General features: G+C 41.0%; 2 protein-coding genes across 2 annotated transcripts; one reads left to right on the top strand and one right to left on the bottom strand.

Annotated features, from left to right (window-relative positions):
- Positions 1-1,176: 1,176 nt before the first annotated feature.
- On the top strand, positions 1,177-20,894 carry LOC131224650 (probable proteasome inhibitor). The gene is made up of 9 exons (XM_058219956.1): positions 1,177-1,363; positions 3,982-4,168; positions 4,287-4,442; positions 7,299-7,391; positions 17,112-17,192; positions 17,279-17,313; positions 17,401-17,461; positions 17,550-17,627; positions 20,783-20,894. The coding sequence occupies exons 1-9, from the start codon at positions 1,177-1,179 to the stop codon at positions 20,892-20,894; spliced, it is 990 nt and encodes a 329-aa protein (XP_058075939.1).
- Positions 13,394-15,215, bottom strand: LOC131237534 (uncharacterized). The gene is made up of 2 exons (XM_058235356.1): positions 14,218-15,215; positions 13,394-13,915 (listed from the first exon to the last, which is right to left on the bottom strand). The coding sequence occupies exons 1-2, from the start codon at positions 14,936-14,938 to the stop codon at positions 13,881-13,883; spliced, it is 756 nt and encodes a 251-aa protein (XP_058091339.1). The 5' UTR covers positions 14,939-15,215; the 3' UTR covers positions 13,394-13,880.
- Positions 20,895-21,754: the final 860 nt, after the last annotated feature.

Genomic DNA, 21,754 nt, shown 5'->3' with positions numbered 1-21,754 from the left:
GTATGTGTTTTATACACATGGCATGAACCCAATAATCAGGCAGATTCAAATATCAGGTGGATTATTACAGGCCATGAACCCAAAAGTTAGGCAGATATCAGGTTGGAAAACAACAGTGATTGAATGCCCACCATTAAAAACTTCCTGAGTCCACTTTAATGTTTATTTGTCATATAACCTGTTGACTAGGTCACAAAGATAGGGATTGAGGGGAAAGTACAAATATCAGCTTGATCCAAAACCTTTGTGGCCCTTGAGAAGTAATGGTGGGCGGTTCAATCACTACTGTTTCCTGTGTTTAGTCCACCTGAGATTTTGTTCTGCCTTGTTTTTGGACTCATGCCCTAAAATGAGCCGGAAAAAATGAGTGGGGTGGACGGCATGCATAAATCAAATACATCATGAATAAAACACACACATCACTGTGGCCCCAGACCACTGTTCAGCTGGTAGTGTGAACTTTCAAAAAGCAATGTCCATCCCGTTGGTCCGCAGTCTGCGGTTGGAAGCTACGTGGGGCTCACCGTTTACTTTCAAGCCACACAACATGCATGTTGGGTACATAAACTTTCAAAAGGCTCAGACTGGACTCAGCATGGTTTGTGTTTTATCTACTCCATCGTTCTATTTTGGCAGCTCATTTTAGGGTATGATCCCAAAAAATGAGGCAGATCTAAATCTTAGGTAGATCCCTCCACATAAAACCATGGTGATTGAACACCCATAATTTAAAACACCTAGGACTACAAAAGTTTTGGATCAAGCTGATATTTTTGTTTTCCCTTCATCCAATGATGTATGACTTCACCAACAGATTAGATGGCAAATAAACCTTATGGTGGGGTTAAGAAGTTTTTAATGGTGTGTATTCAATTACTATTGTTTTATGTGGTGTGGTCCACCTGAGATTTAAATCAAGCTTACTTTTTGACGGTGTGGATAAAACACATATATAATGGTGGGGCCATAGAGCACTGTCTAGTAGCGACATGGCCATTGGCAGTTTGAGCATGGAATCCGCTTCCACTCAAAGAGCTTGGTGTATTACGCAAAGTGGGGAATATATTCTCGATACATAAAAATTCCCATACAACCACAATTTGTCGCCTTCAAATGTAGAAAAATCTTCCCTCCATTCCTGCATTACCTCCCTCTCTTGCTAGAGGAGCTCTAGAAATGAAATCAAAGGAGATGGGGACAGCAACATCAGTCATGGTGGTGATAAGAGCATCTCGACCTTCATTTCGGAAGCCGCATGACAAAATCGCTTTCGCCGTCCATGCGTCTTTTCTCTCTTCCGGTTATACACTCATCGCCACCGGCACTTCCGCTTTCTCCCACCCAACAACACCACCCTCTTCAGGTATCTTTTTCTCTCTTCTTTAGCTACAATTTCAGTAATCTCTCGTACCTGATTTCTGTTCTAAATTTCCTTTATTTGATGATATCATTTTAATGAATTTGATAATTCTTAGGGTTAGATGCCTGTAAATTTTTTAAGTTGTTAGTGACTCTAGGTGAAAGTTCCGTAGGGATAATTCTATTTGGATGTAAGTTTTAAGTCACTTACAAGTAAGTTAGATTTTTGTGTTTAGGTAATGTGGAAGTCAGTTACAACTTACAAGCTTACAGATAAGAATTTTGTATATTCACACCAGGCATAGCTAGGAGTAGAAATCGTTCCAAAATGTTACAATCACATATGAAAACTTATCATTAAATATATTATTTTGTTAAGCCCATTTAGATAAATATTTGAGTCAATTCTTAAACTAAACTAATCATCAAGTGGATCATAAAAGTAAACATCAAATTCAAAATTCCTATAACGTGGAGCAATAACTTAATATAAGAGGAAAACGAAAAATATTAATAGTAAACCCAATAAAAAAGTACATCAATAACATCTTCTTTAACTATACAAAGTAAGTAAAAACATTTATTTAGAATCATTCTCACCAAACTGAAAAACTACATTCCTTGGTTCAATGATCATATGATTCTTGAAATAGATGGGCCTTGCCTCTAAAACCCCATTTATTAGCTTATGAAATAGTTAAAGAAACAAAACTTAAAAATTATAAAGAACAATGGTCCACATTCAACTTAGAGAGAGAGAGAGAGAGAGAGAGAGAGAGAGAGAGAGAGAGAGAGAGAGAGAGAGAGAGAGAGAGAGAGATCATGAATGTGATTCGGTCATGACCTTGGGGCCCACCTTGATGTACGTCTATATAACCACACTGTCCATCAAACTTTAAAATCTCATTATAGGGCATGGGCTCAAAAACAAAGAAAATCCAAATCACATGTTAGCCACATGATAGGAAACAATGGTGATTGAATGCCCACCCATAAAACTTCATGTGGTACAAAAGTTTTGGATCAAGTTGATATTTATGTTTTCCCTTTATCCAGGTTAGTGAGACTTTATCAATAGGTTGGATGGAAAATGAACATTACTATGGTCCCTAGGAAGTTTTTAATGGAGGATGTTCAATCACTAATAGTTCCTGTGGTTTGGCTCACCTGAGATTTGGTTTTCCTTCATTTTTTGGCCCAATCCCTAAAATGAGCTAACAAAATTGATGGAGGGCGTTGATGTACCAAAAAAATACATTAAGGTGTTCCTTATTGTCACAACCTCACCCAATCAGCCCTATCCCAATTTAAATGCAAGAAAAAAGGACTCGTAACTCTACCACCTAACCAACTACAGGGAGAGAGAGAGAGAGAGAGAGAGAGAGAGAGAGAGAGAGAGAGAGAGAGAGAGAGAGAGAGAGAGAGAGGCGCCCCATGCCATCGTAGAGAGAGAGAGAGCCAGCCAGAAACCCCTCTTTATAGAAGCTGGGACCCAACCACCCAGTAATGGTGGATCAATGAGGCTTACATGGTGGTTGTTGGAGCTGTAACAGAGCTTTGCTGCTTAATGGTGTTGGATTGGCTGATCTGCTGTATGGTCTGCTAGAGCTTCTTTATTATCTAGGGTTAGGTGCTGTAACGGTGGTTGTAGGCAGTGTTCATAGTATCGGTATCGCTACAAGTTTTGCTGGCCGGGGGTAAGCAAACCCGCTATTAAGGGATACATGTGCAAGATCGAAGCTCTCCAATAAGTGGGCCACACGGTAGATTTTCAAATGAGTTTGGTTGGTGCAGAAAGTAAATAGATAGTATGAGAGATCATTTAACCCCCGCACCTAATAAAAAGCTTGGATTTTACATGCATTGCTATTAGTAGATTAGAATGATAAACTTCCTTGGACTTGGGTCTTGGACCCCACCTTTAGGTGTTATTTGTGCCAGGATGGATTGCGTTTTTGGTGGGCCCATCTCACGATATCCGGATGTCTGGGTGCAGAAATTGCTTGACCAGTTATCATTCCATCAGCTATGGTCCCTTGCATTTGGGCCATTGGAGGCCACTTAATTTTGACCAAAGGCCTTTGCAATTTTAGCAAATGCGTGGTTTGCAAGCCTAGGGATGCAGATGTATCACTATGGGGCCCACCATGATGTATGTGCCTTACATCTATGCTGTCTATCCATTTTGACAGATCATTTTAGGGCATGATCCAAGAAATGAACCAGATTGAAATTATTGGAAACAGTGGTGATTGACCTTTAAAAACTTCTTGTGGGCCACAAAAGTTTTGGGTCAGGCTGATATTTGTGTGGTCCCTTCATCCAGGTCTTTGTGATCTTATCAACAGGTTAGATGGAAAATAAACATTCTGGTGGTTCCCAAGAAGTTTTTAATGGTGGTTATTCAATCACCCTGTTTCCTGCTGTGTGTTCCACCTGAGCTTGGATCTGCTTCACAATGAGCTGTCAAAATGGATGGATAGCGTGGAAGTAAGGCACATACATCATGGTGGGCCCCACAGGGATACAGCTGTGTTCCTAGGCTTGCAAACTTCGCATTTGCTAAAATTGTTATACTTCCATTGAAAAATCTGATTTCATTATCTTTTCCTGTTTCCTTAGAGCAAGGTGAGGTTGGAATTGATGGCTGGAATGAACTTGATGATTGTTATGGATTCATATACACAAAGACAGAGAAAGGCACCAAGATATCAGTATTGGTAAAATGCTTGGTGATCGGTGATAAGCTCGTGATTGACGCTTTACCGCTCGAGGATGACCAAAAAGAACCGTATAAACTACGAATTAAGTAATGTGACTTCTTTCTTAAATATGTTTTCTGTTTTTTTATTTTTATAGATTCTTTTTTGAGTATTTAGTAGTTTTAGAAGCTCAGATTGTGAAATTAATAGATGGTTCTTTTATAGAGTGAAAGATTATGTGTCAGATGAAGGTAACAGGCCAACTAACTACAGCAAGATGTATAAGAATTTCCCAGCGCTGGTTGAGAAATTGCAATCGGATCTTCTGGATAAATTGGAGAATAATCTGAAGTCCAAGTGTTCAACTCCTTCAACTTCCAGGTAATAGAAATTCGATGGTACACATATTGTATGAATGTTGTTCAGGCAGTCATCCTGCAAACCGCACACGTGCACTCACCCGTGTGCAAGAAAGGGAAAATTGGCAGGCAGTCTTGTCTTTTTGTTTTGTTTTGTTTTTTGGTTTTTTGAAGGATGATGAATATTATTGTTTTTTTTTTTTTGAAGAATGAAATTTATATTAAAGCCAAAGGAACAAAACAAACTAAGTGAAGCCCAAAGCAAGGCAGAAACAAAGACTGAAAGCAAAACAAAAACAAAAGAAAAATACCTAGAGAAAGCTATACTAGTCGAAACAGTAACAACACTCAGCTCCAAGGTGACAGGACCTTTGCAAACACAATTAGCCCAGGATAGTAGACATAATAGATCTTTCTTTTAGAGGAAGACCAACGGACGATTCCCGCACATCCCTGACTATGTGAAGAGCAACAGAGGAGGAAGAGTTAGAGACATTCTAAAAGTAGTGCAGGTTCCTCTCATGCTATATTCCCCATCGAGAAGCCAGACCTGACAATCTCCACAACAGGCTTGAGTCTTTGTCTAGGCCAGGGGAGTGCCAGACATGAAGAAAGTTTGTGCCAGACCTATGATGAATATTATTAAAAGGCAAAAGCCAAGAAAGAAAGAAAACATCCAAATTACAACAACCAAAAACAGGAACGAACAAGACCAACAAAAAGAAAAGAAAAGAAAAAAAAAACAGAGAAGAATAGACGAGCACATAGCTCAAACCCAACTCACAAACATTAATCCAGAGCCCAATTCTTGATGGACTGGAAAACTCTACACAGAACTCCACTGACTGAACTTTTCACATCCTTGAAACAATGATTATTCCTTTCTAACCAGATGGCCCAGAAGGCGGCAAGTAGACCAAGCCTCCACATTTTCTTTTCCAAGTTTCCCACCACCTCCAATGTCATAAATATGATGCGAGCTTCAATTGAATAAGGGACCACCCAGGAGACTTCCGCCTAAAGTAGAATCTCAGACCAAACTGCAGTATAGAAGGGATAGTGCAGGAGAAGGTGACAGACAAATTCTGCATCTTGAAAGCAGAGGAGATAGACATTTGGAAGAAAAAAAAAGCTCCTCTTCTAAAGGTTGTAATAGGGAGATGCAACTCCTACCAACTTGCCAGGCAAAGGTCGATATTTTCGGACAGGCCTCATAGGACCACAATGGGCTTGTGTAGCTCAGAGGGATAAGATCCACAGGGAAGGAAAGAAATGACATCATAGGATTTACATTGAGAAAGCATCAGCTCTACTATGCATCCAAACAGGGCTCTTCCCATCTCTTAGTTGACTCATCAAAGGACCAAAGCTCTAAGGGAACCCCTGGAAAGTGAAACCATGCATCTAAGTACTTAGACAGGGACCAATCTAATCACCTAACAATTTTGGCCACCAACCCAACACGATGAATCTACCGTAAGAATAATATTTTCTCCGAGTTTTCCAATGGTCGAAATGAAACCTAGAGTGACAATTGATCAACGGGACAAATGAGGAAATCTTCTGGACGTAAATCACAGTAAAACCCTAACCAAATTTCCAAATCTTTTAAGGCAAAGCCGGGGTTCATGGAGACCACTAGACTCCACTGTAGGCCTTCACTTGCTTTGGAGACAACAAAAGGCAAAATAAGAACCTCAGTTTGGGATGGGTCTGACTTGGACACTGAACAGTTGGTGGGACGGGGAGGAAGAAGAGGGGGAGATGACTGGGGGGACAGAAGCGAGTCCCTGTGGGTTCTGGAATGGGTTTTTGGAGGGTGACTACCCAAAAGGGCTCCTTTGAAGGACCTGGGGGCAACCCCAAGAGCCTTACGGACGATCTCCGTGGAAGCATCCCCGGCGAGGGCCCCCGATGGCCCAAACTTCTCCTTATTAGACTCTGGTTGGCCAAACTGAGCCACTTTAACCCTTAAGGCTATACTATAAAATTTCTTGTCATTAAGCCCCTCGATAGCGATTGAAAGGTCCGAGTCCTTCTCAAACCTCACAAAGGTGAAACCCCTAATGGTGAAGACCCTCTAAGCCTGGGGATAGAGACATCCATGACCCTCTTGAAATGGCCAAACACCCTAGAGAAGTTTATTACTTTCCAATCAGCTAGAAATCTATCCATGAACAACTCAAAGAACTCCATAGGGTTGATTTGATACCAAGACCTTTTACCTTCTTCGCACCTCTCCTTGCTGGAATCCATCCACCGTCGTGAATTGCTCGAGCAACATTTGGAGGGGCTAGGGTTTGGTGTGTGGGAGCTTTCCCTTTGTTTCCCTCACCAAGAACTACTTCCTCCATGTATTCCATCTTCCACAAACTTCCTCCTTCCTCAATCCTCATTGTAGACAACTACTATTTGACCTTTATTACTGGGGCCATCAAGGCAGACTCTCTCAGCCCGCAGGGGACCTCTTGGGAGTTTATCCTTCTCGAGGACCATACACCATTGACCACCTGCATCTTCTCTCTCAGCCACCACCATACCTTCACGATTTGGCCCTTCTAGAAACACCATTTCTATTCCGAATCCTACCTTCCATCGAGAGCCATGAATCTCTCTCAAATTTATCACGGAATCAGGAGTTTCCATCGAAGGCGGCAGCTGAAACTCTCTCCATTACCAAACAAATCAGGTTTATTGTAACCTTTCTACCCTTTGATGTTTAGCTTTGTGACGTTGAGTCTATGTTAGCACTTTATTCATCCAGTTAGAAAGATTTTTAAGTCGGAACTGTTGTACTGTATGCAAGCTTCTAACCCTTTGTTTGATGTTTAGTTGGCATTTCTCCAAGTAACTGAACAGTGCAGTTTTTATTACACAGGTGGGTAGCAACTCAAAAAGGTAAAGGATTAGATCGTAGCCCGAACCAACCTGGTGTGGGAGTTTTCCCCGAGGATCGACCATATTCTTCAGGGTATAATTTCTAACTTTTAGTTGTTAATTCATAATTCGTCAGAGTTACATGCACTCATTTAGCAACCTAAGTTGCAAGAATAAGGTTACGAGTACCAGAATTCTACAGAGGCACTTTGTATGGGTTACTGTTAACCCGAAAACAAGATTCATGGAGTCAGTTAACCCAAGTGTTCTTCCTAGTACATCATGACACTGGAAAAAAATCTTGGAAAATGTTATCTCAGGACAAAAATATTGGAAAATGAGGAAGCTATACCAATCTGCCTTCCATCATTTTATCTGTTATTGGGGCTAGTCTTATGCTGCTTCAGATGACCTCACTCTTAACTTTACTCTTCCTGGCCTTCTTACATATCCATCTCAACATTCTCATCCCTGCAACACACTTAAATACAGATGGGCAATGATCCTATAATTTTGATACTGTGTCACATTTTATGGGACCTACCATGATGAGTGCATCACATACACCCTGACCATGAGTTGCACCCTTAGATGTCCAGCCATGGGGCTAAAAATCAGCTTGAGCAGGAAGTTAGGTGTGGGGAATAATTCGGAGGGGATGCCTAACCGACAAAACCTTCATGAATGTTTGTGGGGACTATGGCCAATGTGTTGTGTCTATGCAATCCAATCCATTCATCAAAAGGTGCCCATCATGATGAAGGCACACATCTAATGGGCACAACACATTACGCATGATTTCATGTTGTTCCCTCATGTGGGCCCTACCAGTATCTACTTGGCCTGATTTTTGTGCACCACACCCGGTGAATTTAACAGTTTTAGGCATGATTTTATGTTGTTCCCTCATGTGGGCCCTACCAGTATCTGATTGGCTTGATTCTTGTGCTTCAAGCTGAACTTGAAGCATTGTACCTGATGGATGGAATGGATTTCATTCACACATCATTACGGGCCCCACAGAGGTCACATTAGTCACTGTAAGTTACGAGAGTATTGACACTATAGGATCAATCGCTTTGATCGGATGGTCCTAACCAACCATTCAGTGGCTAGAAAATGCAAGGTCAATATTGTTTATATTAGGGAAGTTTTGGTCATTGATCTGGACCCTCCATCATGTGGGTTCCACCTTTTGATTTCCCATCCTTCTAAACATTAGTTCAATTGGGTGATCCTAACCATCCAATCAATGTATGAGGAAATGGATGGTCCATATTTACTATACTGGAAACATTGGATAGTTGATCTAGGCAATCCATTATTTAGTTCCTCCAATTGCCTACTCGTTTCAAGAAAAATCAGTTTGGTTAGATGATCCTAATCGTCTAGTCAATGGCTAGTGCAATGGTAGATCCACCTTTTCTGCTAGAAAAGGTTGGATTACTGTCATTGATCTAGACCATTATCCACATGTTGCTGCCACCTTTGCTTGCACATCCCTCTAAGAAATTCCTACCAGCTGGTCAGATTATTCTAACCATCTAATAAATGGCTAGGAAAATGAATGATCCATGTTGATTATACTAGAAATAATCTGATAATTGATCTAAACCATCCATCATGAGGATCCCTCCTTTGATTGCAATTCCTCTAAAAATGTCCCTTGCTGGATGATCTAACACCGTCTAATTTTCAAAAAAAAAGTGGCATTGTAGATGTACGCGGCGGATTTCATACAATCATCATTGTGGGCCCCTTGCTACCTTTGTTGCATGGCTTCCTAGCACCACCGTTAGGGCGGGCTACACGTAAAGAAGAGGAGAGTGAGCTGGTTGCATGAAATAATGGATATTACAAAAATACCCTATGCTTTTTGGCAATACAATCCGAGTCATTTAAAGGCTTTTTGTGGGTGAAATCTGAACCTTAAATTGGGCAAGCACATTTTCCAGGTCCAAAGATACCCGCGACTACGTTTTAAATGGCTTCCATGTGTTTTCAGTAATTTCAAAGTTTTCTGCCTAGGGAAGCTAATTACGGGTGCAAAAATGTTCAAAAGCTACCCTTGGTATATGTAGTATAGATGGGTTTACATTAACTTAGAATTTTAATTTTGGATTTGTAAAAATAGCGATCCAATTGCAAATTAACCATAATCTGGATCACACACTTGGGACAGGAAATGCGTGGGGGGTTTTCTAGTTAGGTACATTGATTTCACATATTAGAGTTGTATGGAGCTTGAAGAGCAATGCAAGTCCTTGGAAATGAAGTGACACCTTTTTTGAGGAATTGAAATTGTCTTTTGGAACTTTTTGCTAAGAGGAATTCGAAGTTCCATGAACTTTCATGCGCCAAACACTAGACCTTCAGAAATTCTAGGATCTTAAATTCCTAGAACCCAAAGGTCTTAAATAACAAATGGCCTCTAGGGGATGGCTATCAATTTATTTTATTTTATTTTTTTCCCGCATTTCTAAATTTCTAATTATTTAGGGAAAGTGGTTTGTTTAGGAGGTACCTCTAAAAAAAAGTGGTTACCTTAGGGGGTAAGTGGTCGCACAGGAGGTAGCAACTTTCATCTCAACTTTGATGGCCTTTTCATTAGATATCTAGGCCTGTTGAAAATTGATGGAATAGTGAGAGATGATCGAGAGGTCATAAAACTTGTGTTATTTGGGCAAATGGATAAATGATGGCGAGGGAAGAGCCCTCACTCACTCGGATTGAAGCTTTGTGGGGAGTTGTTCCCATCCCAGATCGATGTTGAAGAGGATTCAACAAATGTCCTTTAGTGGGTGAATTGTGAGTCAGGCCATTCTGGTATGTGGTCATCATTGTGCAAAATAGAGATATAGTGGCTTCTTTAGATATAGCCTTTTCTCTTACCCTTGAGGGGCTGCTTGGTTGCAAGGCAACAAAGTTCTATCTTAGACAAGTTTTGGGGCAAACATCCTTTTCTTAGTTTTTCAAGCCAATTTTTGCATAGGAACCAAGAAAAAGATGGATAACTTGTTCCTAATTATCGACAGTTGGCTTGTTCTAACAAAAATGGCCTTGAGGGGCTGCATGGTTGTAAGGCAGCAAAGTTCTATCTTAGACAAGTTTTGGGGCAAACATCATTTTCCTAGATTGTCAAGCCAATTTTTGCACGTGAACCAAGAAAAAGATGGATAACTTGTTCCTAATTATTAACTGCTGGCTTGTTCCAACAAAAATGGCATGTTTAGTAGCAAGCAAATTGGGCCCGGATAGTCTGACTAGAGAGTCGGTCTTGGATGCCGTTTGTCAAACACTTGGAATAAGGAAACAGAAAATGAATGGTGGCACATGTGGAGAGTGTGAAGGTGCACATTTTCCCATGTAGCACTAGTGGTGCGTGCCCACATTTGCACATGTGGGGTGCTTAAAGATTGATGATGGTACATATTGAGCATTTGAAGATGGACTATGGCACATACATTTGTCATAGAAAACTTTTAGACCTTTTTTTTTTTTGTTGTAATAACAACCTATCATCCTATCCTTAATAACGATTGGCAATTAGGAATAAGCTATCCATCTCTTTCTTGGTTCTTGTATAAAAATTGGCTTGACAAAGTAGGAATGAAGTAATTGAAAACTGAGAGATGCAGAAGATTTTCTGTGTATTTGAGACAACCCAATGGGGTTGAATATATAGAGGTTACAACCATCTATACAAGGAAAGTAGTAAACGCAGTATCTCCTACCTATAGAAATAAGATATACAAGGTAACAAGATATACAAGATATGTGAGGTGTCTAACATCCCCCCTCAAACTAATGCTGGTCATCGACAAGTAATAGTTTGCCAACAAGAAACGAGTGACGTGCAGACGTGAGGGATTTGGTGAGAATGTCAGCAATCTGATCATGGGATGCCACATGTGGAAGAGAAATGAGCCCAGCTTGAAATTTCTCACGAATAAAGTGACAGTCAACTTCAATATGCTTCGTTCGTTCATGAAAAACTGGGTTAGAGGCGATCTGAATGGCATTGAGATTATCGACATGGAATGGAGTAGGATTCTGTAGAGGAATGCCTAAGTCTGAAATAAGTCCACGTAACTAGACAAGCTCACTACACGCAGCGGACATCGCCCGATACTCGGCTTTTGTACTCGATTTGGAAACAGTGGCCTGCTTCTTACACTTCCAAGAGATGAGAGAAGTGTCGAGAAAAACACAGTAGCCAGTGGTAGATCTTCGCGTGAGAGCGCATCCGGCCCAATCAGCATCCGAATAAGTACGAAGGTCTAGAGTCGCCGTGGAGGAGAAGAACAGAGATCGATCTAGAGTTCCACGAAGGTACCGTAGGATGCGCAACACAGCAGTCATATGAAGAGTCCGAGGAGTAGAAACAAATTGACTGACGACTTGGACAGTGTAAGCAATATCAGGGCGAGTCATAGTTAGGTAAACCAGACTCCCAACCAGACGGCGGTATAAATCGGGCTGTGCAAGTAGATCACCATCATCGCAACCATAGTGAACGTTAAGTTCTAAAGGAGTCTGAACCATCTTCTAATCCGTCAGTGATGCTAAGGCGAGAAGATCCTTAGTATATTTACGCTGGCTGACCAGAATCCCACGGTTGGAACGTGAAAATTCAAGTCCAAGAAAATATGTAAGATGGTCGAGGTCTTTCATCTTGAATAATGATTGCAGAACTTCCTTTAAAGCCGAAATGCCAGTAGCATCGCTACCAGTCAGTAGGAGGTCATCAACATAAACCAGAACAATAACAATGCCATGAGCAGTGGTGCGCAAAAATAAGGATGGGTCATGACCACTTTGAGTAAAGCCAGCACCCGTAACCACATTGTGAAAGCGTTGGAACCATGCCCGCGGTGCCTGTTTGAGGCCGTACAGAGCTTTCTTTAGGCGGCATACCTTATTGTCAGGAATTAAAGAGCCAGGAGGAGGTTTCAAATATACGGTTTCTTGGAGGTCTCCATGAAGAAAGGCATTTTTCACATCCATCTGAGAGAGTGGCCATAAGCGAACAGAAGATATAGCCAGAAGAGTACGAACAGTTTTCATCTTGGCCACAGGAGCGAAAGTCTCATCGTAATCAATTCCATATTCCTGTTTGTATCCCTGAGCGACAAGTCGAGCCTTGTATCGATCCAATGATCCATCAGACTTGAGCTTTACAGAATAAAGCCATTTGCTACCAATTAGCTGTTGGTCACTGGGTCGAGGGACAATCTCCCACGTATGGTTATCATCCAATGCCGCAAGTTCTTCTGCCATAGCCTTCTTCCAACAATCATGAGTGGCTGCCTGAGAATATGAAGTAGGAATAGAGACAGTATCCAGAGTAGCATTCATGGTAGACATAGAGCATATCAAGCGATCAGGCGCTCGATGTTCACGAGCAGAACGACGTATCGAGGTAGGTTTAGGATCCGCAACAGGTACAGTAGGTTCGGGTTAAGTAATAGGTGGTGGATCTGTACGTGGTCGACGTGAGTATACCTGCAATGGATGAGGGAGAGTACTCAAGGCAAACGGAATTTCAGGAAAGGTGGTTAGACCAGAAGAGTTTGGAGTGTGCGGAGGAGGAAGAGATGAATGAAAGGCAATATGTTCAAGAAAAACAACATGTCGTGAAACCCGAACACGACGAGAAACAGGATCATAACATCAAAAACCTTTTTGAGTTTCCCCAAATCCCAAGTACATACATTTGACCGATTTTGGAGATAGTTTATTACGTTCACGTGAAGCCAGGTGAACATAACAAATACAACCAAACACACGGAGTGTGGAATATGCAAGAGGTAAGCCGGTGAGAACAAAGTAGGGAGATTTACCATTCAAAACTTTGGTTGGCATCCGGTTAATCAAGTAGATTGAATGTAACATGGCTTCCGCCTAGAAAGAACTAGGAACACTCATAGCTGTCATCAGAGTGTTGGCAGTTTCAACAATATGACGATTTTTCCGTTCAGCCACCCCATTTTGTTGTGGAGTATCAGAATAGGTGGTTTGATGAATAATTCCATGACCTTGAAGAAAGGTACGAAATTCGGTTAAGAGATATTCCCCCCCTGAGTCAGAGCGGAGAGTTTGAACTGGAACCCGAAACTGAGTCTCCACCATAGAGTGAAATAACTTGAATTTTTCAAAAATCTATGACTTTGATTGCAGAAAGTAAATCCAAGTGTACCGTGTGAAATCATCAATGAATATAACATAGTATCGTAACCCAGAGAGGGACATAATTGGTGATGGACCCCAGACATCTGTATGCACAAGTTCAAACATAGAAGATGTTTTTGTAGTACTTAAAGAAAAGGGAATACACTTACTTTTTGAAAGACAACAGGAAGAACAAGAATAATCCAAATCATTTTTATTAAGAGAAATATTCCCTAACATGCCAGATGAAATTAACTGAAGTAACCGATCCGAATGTGGATGACCCAGGCGAAAGTGCCACAGTTTCCACATTTTATTTGCTGAAGTAATATCTGATGAAGATGGAGAAAAGAAACAACGAGCCGGGGTGACAGATGGATCAAAATCAAGCACGTACAGACGACCATGCCGCCTACCCTTCCCAAGTACCTTCCCCGTTGCCAGATCCTGCACAAAACAACAGTTGGGAAGAAATATGACTAAGCAGTTATTGGAAGTGAGTTGACCAACTGAAATTAAATTGGAGGAGAGGTTAGAGACATGAAACACATCACGAAGAGTGAACTGGCGATGGGCAGAAGGAGAGAAAGTCAATGATCCAACGGATTGAATAGGTAGTCTAGTGCCATCTGCAGTAGAAATAGCCTGATTGCCGGTATAGGGACGAATGTCACGAAGATGGGATACATCACCGGTCATATGATTGGAAGCACCCGAATCGAAGAACCATATAAAAGATGGGGATATACCTGACATACCGGTGGCAGAAAGGGCCTGAACAATTTGTTGGAGCATCGCAGGAGTCAATGGAGATGAAAGACTTTTAGCAGAAGTAGTAGATGCAGACTCATTAACAGATGTCTCGGAAGAAATAGTGGCAGCCGTAGCAGAAAGAGCACGACCACGGCCACCATGGCCACGGCCGAAAGAAGATGCATAAGCTCGTGTACGGTAGTCCTGAATACCATGACCAGTCCGTCGACAATAAGCACACCATTCCTTGCATTGAGCGACAACATGTCCCACCTTGTTGCACCCGCGACAAGTCAAGGGAGAGGAACCAGAACCACGTGTTGGTGGAGTTGTGGACACAGCAAGCACCATATCAGATGAGCCCGGAGTTGAGAGAACTTTCAGTCGTTGTTCTTCAGCCAATAAATCATTAATAACCGAATTCAGTGAAGGAGTAGGGCTACGGTTCAAGAGAGCAGCCCGACAATGCTCAAATTCCGGACGTAGCTTCATAAGGAATTGACGAACTTGCGCACTCTCGCGCATAGTTTGGAATATTTTAAAGTCATGAGGAAATGTTGGATCCATCATAGTCATCTCTGTCCAAATTGTGACAATTTTGAAATAAAATGATTGAATACTGTCGTTACCCTGAGTAAGGGTAACAAGATCCTGTTCCAGACGGAATAACCGGGCCGCATTACTCTGTTGATAAATCGACTGGAGATGTTCCCACATCGCCTTAGCAGTGCGATGAGGCGTGAGTCCAACAGCAATGGACCGATCGACCGAATCGAGAATCCAAGTAATAATCCGTCTATTGTTTATTTCCCAATCATCTAATTTGGCGGCATCTGTGGGGATAGTAACAGATCCATCCAGTAGTCCCCACAAACCACGACCCTTGAGGAAGTTCTTAAAATGGATGGCCTATAGAGAATAGTTGGTACCATCAAAACTACAACGTGGGGCTTCTGTACGTGATGAGTCCTTATCCATTGATTGATCTGAAGTAATGGAATACACTCAAGAAAGTTTCAGATGTACCGTACAGCAAAGGATCTGGATCTGGATCTGGATGAGCAGGGGTTGAATCTGGCCGAACAGGATCTGGACAAGTAGAGTGCGTTGGATCTGAACCTGGATTTGGACGAGCAGAGGCCGAGGAGGGGCTGCCGGACGAGCAAAGGCTGGTCGGACGAGCAGGGATGAGCAGAGGAGCACAGGGACAGAGGCGCAGAGGTGAGCAGAGGCGAGTGGGGACGATCGGACGACGCAGCAGGGTCGGACGAGCAGATCTGAAGCAAAAGGGTCGCATGATGATGCAACAGGGACAGCCGGACGACGCAGGGGAGGTCGGATGTGCACGAACAATGTCCGAACGCAGCAGGGATGGCCAGACGATGCCGCAGGGGTGGTCGGACGGCGTGGTTTAGGCGGCCGGACGACGCAGGGGCGGTCGGATGAGCAGAGGCACTTGCCAGACGCAACAGAGGTGATGAACGGAAGACGCAGGGACGGTTTCGGATCAACCTCGCTCTGATACCATGAAAACTGAGAGATGCAAAAGATTTTCTGTGTATTTGAGACAACCCAATGGGGTTGAATATATAGAGATTACAACCATCTATACAAGGAAAGTAGTAAACGCAGTATCTCCTACCTATAGAAATAAGATATACAAGGTAACAAGATATACAAGGTATGTGAGGTGTCTAACAGTAATAGTGTCGGACAGCTTGTTTGTGACAAAACTTTCATTGCAACTAAAAGCCTCTAAAAGGTTGAAAAGTTATCATGTTATTTTGGTATCCACTTGAACATGGCATCCATACAAATTTGCCACATGTGCTACCTTGCAATTTTTGTTTCTTATTCCAGGGGTTTGACAAACAACATCTAGGATACTCTCCAGACCTGAACTTTGTTTGCTACGAAACTGGGGTTTGTAATGATGCCAGTTTTTGCAGAAATGGAAAAGCAAAGTTCTTGGATATATGCTTAGACAAAAAGGTTTTAGGTTATATCTTTTTCTTAGTGTGATCTCACCTCTTGTAAGCTCCTTTCCTTTGGTTTACTAAGTCATTACTTGTCATAACGAAGAAGAAGAAAAAGAAGACAAAGAAGAAAAGGAAATTCCATACATTCAATTCAGCATTCTCATAGACTGTTCCATAGATATGGCCATATGGGCTAGCCCATATATAAAGCTGCAAGTAGTAGTTTACATGTCCTACAAATAGCAGCTGGTTGAGAATTTAGTCCTCCAGTATTGGTGCAAACCCTATGAGATAGGAAATAATTCCAAAGATGCTTAAAATAACGTGTATAAATTGTTGGGGGTGTGTACACCCATCAGTAGTGTATATAATGACATATACACAATTCGTATGGAATATTCTGCATATTATACTATAAAATTGTTTTTTTATTTTTTTATTTTTATTTTTAAAGCACAGAATCTGTTTTCTTAACAGAGATTGGCCACACATTGATCAGTGGGGCCCCTTTGGATCACCTCACATATGTGGGCTGGGCTTTGACTGCATCTTTAGCTTTCCTATTTTAGAAGCGCGTGTCTCGCCAATTGAGCTAACAATATTTTGTTCATTCAGGTACTTTGCTTTTATATTAGTTTTTGTCTCTTGGCTCCAAGGCATAGAGCACGCTAATGCAAAAACAGATACTTGAATGAACAAAAAATTGTTAGCTCAATTGGCCATATTCTCAAATAAGTGAAGTAGTTTGATCTTTGATGGTTTGATTTCATGATGAACTAATGTAAGTTTGCAATTTTATGCTGAGGATAGATATCAACAGAGCTATTAAATGTGTAATAGAGCTATTGAATGTGCGCATTTTTTTATTTTTTATTTTTAATGTGTATAAACTTTTTGTTGTGCTTACACAGCATCAAATATCCTCCTGTTTCTCTTCCTACTGTAATCGATGATCTCCACCCAGGGCCGGGTGCCGGATTTTATCGTACCAGGTTCTTTGCTGTCGATTAGTCTTTTTTATGGTCCTTAATTGCTTTTATTCTTTTGAATCATTTTATCTATTTTCAACTTCTTCCAGGGGTGGATCTGGCTTTGGTGGGGGCATGCTTATGGGTACGTACATACCATTTTGAGATAGACCTGTTAGAGAAGCTTTTTAACTTTTGATTTGCTTACCATATGTTCTGCTGGTGCTTGCAGGGCCTAATGATCCACGCTGGGGTGGAATAGGTGGAGAACAGCCTGGTGGCGGTCTTGATCCGTGAGTAAACCTTTCTTCTACATTCATCTAGTTTTGGAAAATTAATGAAAGTCTGCTGATTTATTTTTGGAATGGTTGGTCAATACAGTGGTATTCCGCCAGGCAGTCACTTCGATCCCTATGGTCCTCCCGGTGTCCCTGGATTTGAGCCTAGCCGCTTTGTCAGGTATCTCTGTTGCTTCACATGCTATGATTTTTATTTATTATTATTATTAATTTTAAAAATTGCCTTTCAATTTGTTGAAGCAATTTCAGTTCAGCTTGAGCCTTTGCTGGTGGTTATGGCCTCCTGTGATCTGAGTGGCACAATGCGGTGATTGTTTTGCCCTCAGCTTACACTGCCACCACCATCATCATCCAAGCCTTATCCCAACTAATTGGGGTCAGCCACACAAATCTTATTCTACCATACTACTCTATCATAGACCGTATCCTTAGTTTAAACCATGGGTCCTCAAGTCTTTCCTTACTACCTTTAACCACGTCCGTTGGAGCCTTCCCCTTGCCCTTTTAGAGCCTTCAACTCCCACCAACTTGCACCCACTCCCTCCTAACTGCCACAGTTTTTGGTCTCTGTTGCACTTGACCAAACCATCTGACTCTACTTTCCTTCGTCTTAATACCTATTAGTGCTACTCTTTATTTACCTTTGCATTCATCTCTAATGCTATCAATGTCTTGCTGTCATTCATCTCAACATCCTCATGTCAGCTATGTTCATCCTATGAGCACATTTTTACTCGACTGTCCAACTTCTATCCCATAAAAACATGGGTGGTCTTCTAGCTATTACAAAATTTTCCCTTCGATATCATTTGTGTGTGGCAATCACATAAAACTCCAAAGGCACATGTCTACTTTATCAACCCAGCTGTAGTTCTATGAGCAACATCCTTAGGGCCTGTTTGGTCCATGGGATTAAATGGTATGGAATTGTATTAGATGGGATTAACACCATTATTGCAGAATGATTGCATGTCTGGAAATACCATGGTATTTTGGCCATTCGATCCCATGTTTGGGATAAAATTCTTGCCATGGGAAAAACACTGGATTAAGCAAAACCCGTTTGGTGGACCATGGAATTGTAGTCAATGAACCAAATTCACAATGGATGTCGGTTACTTGTACACGTATATAACCAGAACGTCATGTGTAAAGGGCATATATGGATGGGTAGCATGGATAAAACACATGCATCAATGTGGGGCCCATATGTGTAGTGGATTTCAAAATCCACGGAAATTCCGCATGGGACCAAATGCAATTCCATCCCACCTAATCCCAACCCTTCCCATCCTCTGCAAATGCCGGATGGAATTTGCACAGGACCAAATGCAATTCCATCCCACCTAATCCCATCTAATAACATGCGCCAAACGCCCCCTTAATCTCTACGCTCTCCTAAATTATTGACCCAAGATATCAAAAACTGTTCATTTTGGGACCCCAGCTGTAGTTCTGGAACTCAGTGGCTCAGCTCAAACATCGGCCTGGCTAGATTTCAAGCCCAGTCATTAGGAAACTCGATTTTGAGAGTGATTCAGCTTGAAACTCGGGCCGCCAAGATTTCGAGTCCACTCGTTAGGAAACTCGATTTTGAGAGTGATTCTGCCTTCACTTGGGAAGACTTGTCAACTCGACTCTCTAACTCGGTCTACTTGATACAACTCGTGGCGACTTGGGCCGCGTTACTTGCATTTTCAAACTGCTTTTTCTATTATTAAAATTAAAAAGCAGCAGAGGTTGGGGTCAAACCAGCAACCTGTACTCGATGTGCCACAGATGCTCCCAATTCACAACCAACGAGCTGTGCAACTTGTCTTCTTATTTATAATACTTGTACCATATGTAACTGTTTATATACATTAGTATTCCTAATAATTTTAATTTATAAGTATTAACTATTGAGTAGAGTCATGTTGAGTCTTCGGGTCGATCAAACCCAGATGAACTTTGAATCAAGTTTTCAGGTTTTTAAAACTATGACCCCAGCTAGGCTACTTGAGAAAAACAATATGAAAGCTTCTTCTTTGTATTTTTTTTTTCCATAATTTTTGGCTTATATACATATGGGATAAAGAAAGATTGTGTACACAGCATATACTGAGAGTTTCTGCTGACACATATCCGAGTATCCAGGGATTGCGTGCAGGAATTTTAAATCTATAAAACTTTCATTCCGAGATTGGATTTGAATTCTAGAAGTCAAAACTTCTGAAATATCTGTTGGGTTCTTTCCCGAGGTCTTTGGATGTGGGGATGTAGGTGTGTACTGAAGCCAGGCCATATACTTACTAATATAAGGCTTGCCTGTTATTTAGTAATTGTTAGCAAGGTACTATGATGGCTGATATGATGCAGCCTTTCTTTGGGGAAAAATCTAAAAGATTATTGGTAAAATTCAAAAAAAATGTGAGGATGCGTAACATGTATTCTCCTTCTGCTCCTCTCTTTTTTTTTTTTTTTTTGGGTGGTTTTGTATTAGTATTTGATGGTCTAATTGGTCATTCTTTGGTAAGAATGTTGTTTGTCGAGCAGTGTGAACTTGATCCACTAAAAGTTGATCAAATGGGCCCTAGTTGAACAGAAGTCAAGCAGAATTTGGTGGATTAGGGCCTGTTACATGTAAATAAAAAGAAAAAACAATCATATTTTACCCTTCTGATATTTCCCAAAATGGTCCCTTTCCGCTTTGGTTCATCAAATCTATTCAAATTTGTGTTTTGATTCTCAAGACAGGCCTACATTTAGTTTATACTTAATTTCTAAGCTTCATTGGTCCAAATGAATAAAGAAGTGGGAAAAAAAATGAAAGAATTTGAAAAAAATAATTCAAAATGGGCCTTTAATGGTCATATTGGTCTGTAATGGCGTATCAGCCTGTGTCAAACTGTTATGGGCTGATATGGTCCCATATTTCAATAATGGACTGATTCTCCCCTGTATCCTGTAATGGGGGACATTGTTTCCTTTACATAATGGCCTTTACAGCTGCAACATTACCACTTTTTATACCATGTTTGTTAGTGAGAAATGCAATGTTGCTTTCTCACGGTCTTGAAATGTGGGATTCATGGCAAATGCCAAAGTGGTATGCATGTGGTGAGGCCCTCCATCTTATTATCTGAAAGATTTGAATATTTCAGAAACGGACAGTAGAAATGTTACCCACCACCTCCAAAATTCCTGACATTTTGGTCCTCTCATTGCTGAGAAAAACCTCTTTTACTCCTTTGTTTGATGCTTGCTACATATGTGGTGTTATTTATTTATTTATTTTAAATAATCTTTCTATTGATCTTCTCTCTTGATTTGTAGGAATCCTCGGTGTCCTGGGGGAGGAACTCATCTGGACTTGGAACACTTTGGCAGCTCAGATTTATTTAGATGTACTGCTTTTTCACCTAACATGCACCCTAGACGTTTGTAAAATGTTTTTGTCCAGTTGGAAACCTGATGCTTGTGGTTTTTTTTTTTTTTCCCACATGTATATATTACTTTGGATTCTATGTTTCTGATGATAATGGATTTGAGGGTTTTTAAGAAGGGTACGTTAAGGCACACACGTCTGTAGCCCTTCCTCTTGTTTGTTGAAAATAAGATCATTGGATACTTTTTCATTTTTTATGGTTTGATAAATGCCGATTGTAAAATAGTTAAAATAACTGTAATTTTTGGTTTATGATACATCCAAATTGGAGCACATAAATTAGACAATTTAATTTGAAATAGTTGCATGACTTGTATCAAGCTCTTTTAAGTAATTTGTGAGTGCCTACGTATTGTTCATCATACCCCATCAAAGTATCAAAGTTTCTGGCGCTAATCCATCACGCTGTACGTTTGATGAATGTATACACCATGTTAGCTCTCGCACAAAACTCATGCACCATATAGCAATGTGGTGTCACGACTGGGGTGCCCACCGTGATGTATGTGTTTTATACACATGGCATGAACCCAATAATCAGGCAGATTCAAATATCAGGTGGATTATTTCAGGGCATGAACCCAAAAGTTAGGCGAATATCAGGTAGGAAAACAACAGTGATTGAATGCCCACCATTAAAAACTTCCTAAGTCCACTTTAATGTTTATTTGTCATACAACCTGTTGACTAGGTCACAAAGATAGGGATTGAGGGGAAAGTACAGATATCAGCTTGATCCAAAACCTTTGTGGCCCTCGACAAGTAATGGTGGGTGGTTCAATCACTACTGTTTCCAATGTTTAGTGATTTCCTATGTTTAGAACACCTGAGATTTTGATCTGCCTTGTTTTTGGACTCAT

Source organism: Magnolia sinica, chromosome 1, assembly GCF_029962835.1.
Source record: "Magnolia sinica isolate HGM2019 chromosome 1, MsV1, whole genome shotgun sequence".
Taxonomy (NCBI): domain Eukaryota; kingdom Viridiplantae; phylum Streptophyta; class Magnoliopsida; order Magnoliales; family Magnoliaceae; genus Magnolia; species Magnolia sinica.
The sequence above is the reverse complement of the archived record's forward strand: the minus strand, read 5'-3'. Positions and strand labels throughout refer to the sequence as shown.